Source organism: Arachis ipaensis, chromosome B03, assembly GCF_000816755.2.
Source record: "Arachis ipaensis cultivar K30076 chromosome B03, Araip1.1, whole genome shotgun sequence".
Lineage (NCBI taxonomy): Eukaryota > Viridiplantae > Streptophyta > Magnoliopsida > Fabales > Fabaceae > Arachis > Arachis ipaensis.
In genome coordinates, this window is record NC_029787.2 from 101,827,693 (window position 1) to 101,835,171 (window position 7,479).

General features: G+C 35.8%; 1 protein-coding gene across 1 annotated transcript; it reads left to right on the forward strand.

Moving 5' to 3' along the window:
- On the forward strand, window positions 295–1,568 carry LOC107633456 (uncharacterized mitochondrial protein AtMg00810-like). Its single transcript, XM_016337082.1, has 3 exons — window positions 295–424; window positions 613–1,260; window positions 1,447–1,568. The coding sequence occupies exons 1-3, from the start codon at window positions 295–297 to the stop codon at window positions 1,566–1,568; spliced, it is 900 nt and encodes a 299-aa protein (XP_016192568.1).

Here is a 7,479-nt window from a genome sequence, read left to right on the forward strand (position 1 = left end):
TCCAACAACTTAGCTCTTTTATCAAAGATTGAACCTCAAAACATCCAAGAAGCTCTTGCTGATTCATCTTGGGTGTTAGCTATGAAGGAGGAATTGCAGCAGTTTGAGAAAAATTAGGTCTAGTCATTGGTGCCTTACCCAAATGGAAAGAAAGTTACTGGCACTAAATAGATTTTCAGAAACAAACTGGGTGAAAATGGATCCATAGTCCGAAACAAAGCTAGATTAGTTGCTCAAGGATATGATCAAGAGGAAGGGATCGACTTTGATGAGTCCTTTGCGCCTGTAGCTAGAATGGAAGCCATCAGATTGCTACTTGCTTATGCAGCTCATTGTGGCTTCAAGCTATTCCAAATGGACGTAAAGTGTGCTTTTCTCAATGGCATAATAGATAGAGAGAGGTTTATGTGGCTTAACCACCTGGGTTTGAAAACAAATCTTTTCCTAACCATGTTTTCAAACTAGCTAAGGCCTTATATGGTTTGAGACAAGCTCCTAGAGCTTGGTATGAGAGACTTAGCTCATTTTTATTGAAAAATGATTTTCAAAGAGGAGCCACTGACACCACTTTATTTATTAGGAACTATCATTATCATTTTATTCTTGTGCAAGTTTATGTTGATGATATTATATTTGGTTCGACTAATGAGGATTTGTGTGCAGATTTTGCTAAGCTTATGACCAATGAATTTGATATGAGCATGATGGGAGAGCTCAACTTCTTTCTAGACTTGCAAATTAAGCAAACTGCAGAAGGCATATTCATCCATCAAGAAAAATATGCAAAGGAACTTGTCAAGAATTTTGGGCCGGAATGTGCTAAGCCAATGGGAACCCCCATGCATCCTAACATCAAGCTTGATAAGGATGAACATGGTAGAGATGTTGATGAGACACGCCATAGAGGGATAATTGGATCTTTGATGTATCTAACATCCTCAAGGCCTGATATCATCCAAAGTGTTGGAGTTTGCTCAAGGTTTCAATCAAAGCCTAAGGAGTCCCACCTCTCAGCTGTCAAGAGGATCATCCGATATGTGCTTGGTACCATTGATTATGGTTTATGGTTTCCTAAGACTGATTCATTTCAATTAGTGGGTTTCTGTGATGCAGATTTTGTTGGGGATAGAATTGATAGAAGAAGCACAAGTGGCATGTGCTGCTTTCTTGGAAAATCTCTCATTGTTTGGTCTAGCAAAAAGCAAGCTACAGTAGCTCTTTCAACAGCCGAAGCTGAGTATATTGCAGCCTCTTCTTGTTGTTCTCAATTATTATGGCTGAAAACTCAACTAGCTAACTATAAACTGAATGTCTCAAATATTCCATTATTTTGTGACAACATGAGTGCTATTAATATTTCTAAAAACCCTGTTTTGCACTCAAGAACAAAGCACATTGAAGTTCGTTTTCATTCTATAATAGAACATGTGTAAAATAAAAATTTAGATATTCAGTTTGTTAATTCTGAAGGTCAGCTAGCTGATATATTCACCAAACCATTGATAGAGGAGATGTTCTGCAAGTTGAGAACTGAACTGGGCTTTCTTATTTCATCCCTGTTTTCGTAATGTTTCTGATTATGAGATCTTTTATGTTTTATCTCATAAATCGCGGTGAAATTTTTTTGGCAGATGATGAGCAAACTTCTTTAAATCACCATGAAGCCAATGGATTCAAATCTGAACACAATACATGATGGTCGTCTAGTGCTGAAGCAGTCTCTGCACTCATGGGCTTTTCTTTATTGAACACTTTGGGGCTTTTTCAATTTTTACTAAAAATGGGCTTTCAAATTTTTTTGGGGCTTATATTCATTTTCAACGTGTATCATTCTGTGACACTCTGGTTTTGTATGCACTGCTTTCAAAAATTCCCATCTCTTTTGCTTATTTACTTGTAAGGCATATGTATGCTTGTGTCAGTACCAAAAATGCATTACCATATCGCATGCTTCTTACAAAAATTTTTCAATATTACAATGTTGATTTTGGGGCTGAAATTGCAAAAGATTGTAACTCATATATCAAAGGGGGTGGTGCAGTAAAGAAAACAGCTCCTAGGCATCGCCAAACTGATGACAGCACTGATGTTCCCTCTGATTCCCCCTTCCACCTCCACTACAATCAAGGTCATGATACGCATTCTGAAGAATGTGCTTGAAGAATTCATAAATCTGACTGACCTTATTCTCCATCATGGTGCTGAGCACAAAAGGAACCAAGTTTTGGAGGAAAATACTCTCAAAAAGACCAAAGGAAGGATTCACATTCTGCGGAACTTTGTGGAGGATGTTGAGGTTAGCCTCACCACATCTGACAATGAGGGGGAGGACGATGGAACCTCTGATGAATCCAACTCTGATGCCTAGCTCATTTTATCTCATCTGTGATTATGACTTAGTTTCCTTTTGAACTTGTTAAATATTTTGGATGACTGTAAAGACTTTAACTACTCTGCTACTTAAACTATATGCACCAGCCACTAATAAATTTTGTGTAGGTTATTTTTTCGTTTCCTCCATTTATGACAAAAGGGGGAGAAAAGAAAAGGAATGTTAGTTTTGGCTTAGGGATTAATAGTAATAGTTAAGAACAATGATATGATTTGTGGTGCTATGATTTGCTGTGAATTGTCCTGTGTTGAGATTAGTGTTAATTGCTCTGTTCTTTCATTACTGTGATATACTGTTTGGAAATATTGGTCTTGGCTGTTTTTAAGTTTTGCCCAGGTTAAGAAGTAAGCCATGATCAAGGGGGAGTAATGCTAACAGTGAGGGGGAGCAACTCACAATCCAAATGTCATCAAAGGGAAGTGTTCTTAACACTTTCAAATTAGTCTTTAATTTCCCTATTTTATCATGTTTGTCATCAAGGGGGAGATTGTTGAGCCTAGTTTAATTTTGGGTTAATTATGATGACAAACATTTAATTGGGTTGAAAGCCCAATATGGTTTAATGGGTGTTTTATTGTAGCAAGCCCAAGTATACTAGTTTATGCTGCAACAGCCCATCATAGCAAATAGAAAAACAGCTCACATTGTTCCTTAGTGCAGTAAACAAGTCCAACAATTCCTCATAGCACCGTTCAGCAACATTAAATGATTATGTATATATTTGCTAAAAAAGAAATATGAGGACAGCTGTATCATGCAAGGACAAGTGTGGCTCTGTAAAAGCAAGCAAGGACACAAAGGGCACACACACTAACCCAAGGACATCAGCAAAGCACTGCTGTGGATTGTGGTTATACAAAACACAAACTTGCATAGAGCTGCAGCAAAGAAATGGAGGAGAATGGAAAAGAGGAACATGCCAAGGAAGAAAGAAACACCAAGGACAGCAGAGGTAGTGGTGGAGCTCCTCGGACAGCAGGGGAGGTGGAGCAGGATGAAGAAAGGACTGCATGCCATCAAGGACCAGTCCAACGGGCAGCAAGGAAAAGCAAAGAGGATGAAGCTACCATGAAGCCAAGCTGAAGATATATAACAAGCCTCACTCCAACATTTCAGGTTAAGGAAGAGAGCACACACTTTCAGAGCACCTTCTCTAACACAGAGCTGAAATCTCTTTCTTCTACTCAAGCTTAATTCTGATTTATTGTTATGGCTGTCTTGCGTTATTTTCTGTTTTGAGAAAAGGCAATTATGTGAGGTTCAAAAGTCAAGAGAGAAAAGGCAAGAGTGATGCAAAAATAGCCACTGTTTGTTTTTCTGATGTAATTTGGGTTTATGAACTAGGATTAGTTCCCCTTGCCAAGTTGGGTTAGCACTTGGTGAGAATTGAATCTGTGTAGATTCCCCTTCCAAGTTGGGATAGCACTTTGGGGTTGCTAAGCTTTGGTGAAGAAAGCTTAGGGGTAGATACTAGTTGAATTAGGGAGTAATTCAATAGTATTGGTGTATGTAACCTAAGAATTATAGTGAAAATTCTACCATGGTTTATGGTGGAGACTGGATATAGGATTCATGGTACAAAGAATCCAAACCAGGATACATGCTGGCCTCTTTCTCCTCTTCTCTGCACTTTTAATTTTCTGCGTATGAGATAATTTCAAATAATCTCCTGCAACTCGAGCAACAGCAAAAACAGAGTTTGAAATTTTAAGTTTTAAGCCAACTTGATTCAACCCCCCTTCTCAAGTTCAACTAGAACCATCAATTACTTAACTACTTTGTCTACATGCTGAGCATTTTGATTGTTATAGATTAATCTTCTATTAGCCTCTTTCAAACTCAAGGTTATTTTTGGAGTAACTTTGAGTTTGAATCTGAACTTATCAAAGAAATCAATGGACTGGGACTTGGTAAATATATCAGCCACCTGACCCAAAATTTTATGTGAACTACTTGTAATTTTCTTTGATTTACACATTCTCTTACAAAATGTAAATCTAACTCAAAATATTTGTCCGGTTATGAAGTATAGAATTAGCAGCCAATAGAACAACACTAATATTATCACAAAACAGTGTTGGAGTGATAGAACATGTGACTCTCAGTTCTTGAAGCAAGTTTTGAATCCAAATTATCTCAGAATCTGCAGCTGCCAAGCCTCTATATTCTGCTTCCGTTGATGATCGACTGTAGGGGTGTACATAAAATAACTAATTATGGTTAACCAGTTAAAAACTCAACCACATTTTAGTTAACTAATTTAATAAAATAATTTTAAAAATTATATCTATATTATTAAAAAGTGGTTAACTAAAACTAAATTTTAAAAATCGATTTTTAATCGGTTAACTAAAATCAAAACAAAATTTTATGCAACTCTTGTGTTTAAATTGGTTAACCGATTTTTTTGTAAAAACCAATTTTTAACCGGTTAAAATTGGTTTTTACCGGTTAAAAACCGTTTTTAAATTTTTTTTTTGAAGAATTCAAATTTTCTATGTAAAAACTGAATTTTTTTAAAAAAATTGATTATTTTTCAAAACTAGTTTTTATTTTTATAACCGATTAAAAACCAATTTTGAATTTTCTAACCGATTAATAACCAATTTTATCATATAAAACCAATTTGGTTAATTAACCAAATTATATTTTTGACTAACCCAAAAACAAGTTTGATTTTTGGATTAAGCAAACCATGTACAGCCCTAAATTCGACTGACACTTGGTTGTTTTCGGCTAGACCAAGATACCAAATTTGAACCAATATAAACACAATATCTGTACGTTGAGCGCCTATCATCGATATCAGAACCCCAATCTGAATCAGAGAATGCAAACATTCTCAAATTAGTGCAAGCATGAAAAGACATAGTACAATTTATACTTCTTGCCAAATACCTTAGAATATGTTTTACACACTTCTAATGAGAAATCAATGGTCTATGCATATATTGACTTACTTTATTTACTGAATATGAAATTTTTGGTCTTGTTAAAGTTGCATATTGTAAAGAACCAACTATTGGTCTATATAGAAGGATTATCAAAGACATCATCACCATGTTTTGATAGTTTGATTGTAGTAAGTAGTAATCATAGAAGTTGGCACTCCCTTCACATCCAGCATTCCAGCCTTATGGAGAACATCTCTAATGTATTTACTTTGAGATATATGATAAGAATTAGAATATGTTTTTGTGACTTCAATGTCCAAAAAATAGCTAAATTCACCCAAATCTTTTAAAGAGAAACTACTATGTAACTAATCAATGCTGGATTGAATAGTTTTAGCATCATTTCCAGTTATTAAAATATCATCTACATAAACTAGAATGTAAGGAAGATTACAAGATTGTTTTACAAAAAGGATGGATCAGACCTTGTATTGAAGAATCCAAATGAAGATAGAGTGGAATGCAGCTTTATAGACCAAGCCGTTTGAGCCTATAGAGAGATTTATGAAGCTTACAAACCTTAGTAGTATCACCTGAATTAATGCCTGGAGGTTGTGACATTAAAACCAACTCATTCAAGAATGCATTGTTGAAATTACATTGTCTTATTATCCATTTATATGTCAATGCCATTGTTAATACTACCCTAATTGTTGTAGGCTTGATCACAGGGGCAAAGACTTGATCGAAGTCAATGCCATCTATTTGGTGATTGCTTTCAGCCACCAACCGAGCTTTATATTTCATAATATCACCATTCGGGTTGTGTTTGATGGAAAAAAATCCATCTACTACCTATGATTTTAGAATCAAGAGAAGGGGTCACAAGGAACCATATGTGAGATAGATGTTGGCACATTATGTCTAAGATTTTCAAGATCTGTCATAATAGCAGTATATAGTTTTGGCGTAGTAATACCAGCTTTTTTTTTGGGTAAAGTAGAAGAGGGTGAGTTATCTAGTTGTACTATCACCCCTCCAATAGGTATGCTTTCTTGATCAATATTACTATGTGGTGTGACTGGTGTCTGATTTTCAGGGGTGCTCATAAAAATGTTTAATAATTGCTAAATGATTTCTTCTACTCATCGTCCCTTTGTGAAACATCTTAATCTTGAACTGCTCCTTTGCACTTTTAGTAGTTGTTTCCTTGCAAATTGTAACTGCTTCCATTCCTTTTAATTCTTGTCTGTTGACCATGTAAAACACAAGGCATTATTTTTTTTACACTTGGAACTTGATCGACCTACGAAAATTTAAATAACTTTACTTTCCTTTTTTATTTGTCAAAATCTGACTTACTTAAGAGTTATTTTCACCAAATATGTCGTATTTCATCGACATCAAAAATTTGTCGAATATATTATTTTTGATATAACAAGAGAATTATTATATCTCTAAATATCTACTGACTTGAGCATTTGAATTTCTTTTGTAAGTACACCCCATCTATTTTTGGTTCGACACTAACAACTACCATTGAAGAGCTTACGACGAATAACTCTCCAGCTAAGTTATAGCTCTGAATCACCACTTCATTTTGACGATGAACCGTTGACAAACCCCAATTTGACGGTTTGTTTTGTATTGATTTTTGGGGATTTTATCACCTTTTACCCATATTTGTTCAAGAAATAGCATGGTTTTGTATATTCTCCTTTAATTGTGCTTGAATGTGAAAACATGCTTTTTAGGACTCAAAATAGCTAAATTTAATTCACCTTGATTCTATTAGATGCCTTGATATGTTTGTTAAGTGATTTAAGGTTTAGGAGGCAAAGATTGGATCAAGGGAATGAAGAAAGAAAGCATGAAAAGTTGGAGAACTCATGAAGAAATGGAAGAACCGGAAAGCTGTCAAGCCGACCTCTTTGCACTTAAATGACCATAACTTGAGCTACAGAGGTCCAATTGATGCGGTTCCAGTTGGGTTGGAAAGCTAACATCCGGGGCTTCGAAACGATATAAGATTTGCCATAGTTACATCGCGCATAGGGGCGCGCACGCGCACGGTACGCGAACGCGCCGATGGTGGCACATGACCCACTTAATGCAAACGTGGCCAGCGATTTTAGAAGCCTTGTGGGCCCAATCCAACTCATTTACGATGCTATTTAAGCCAAGGATTGAAAG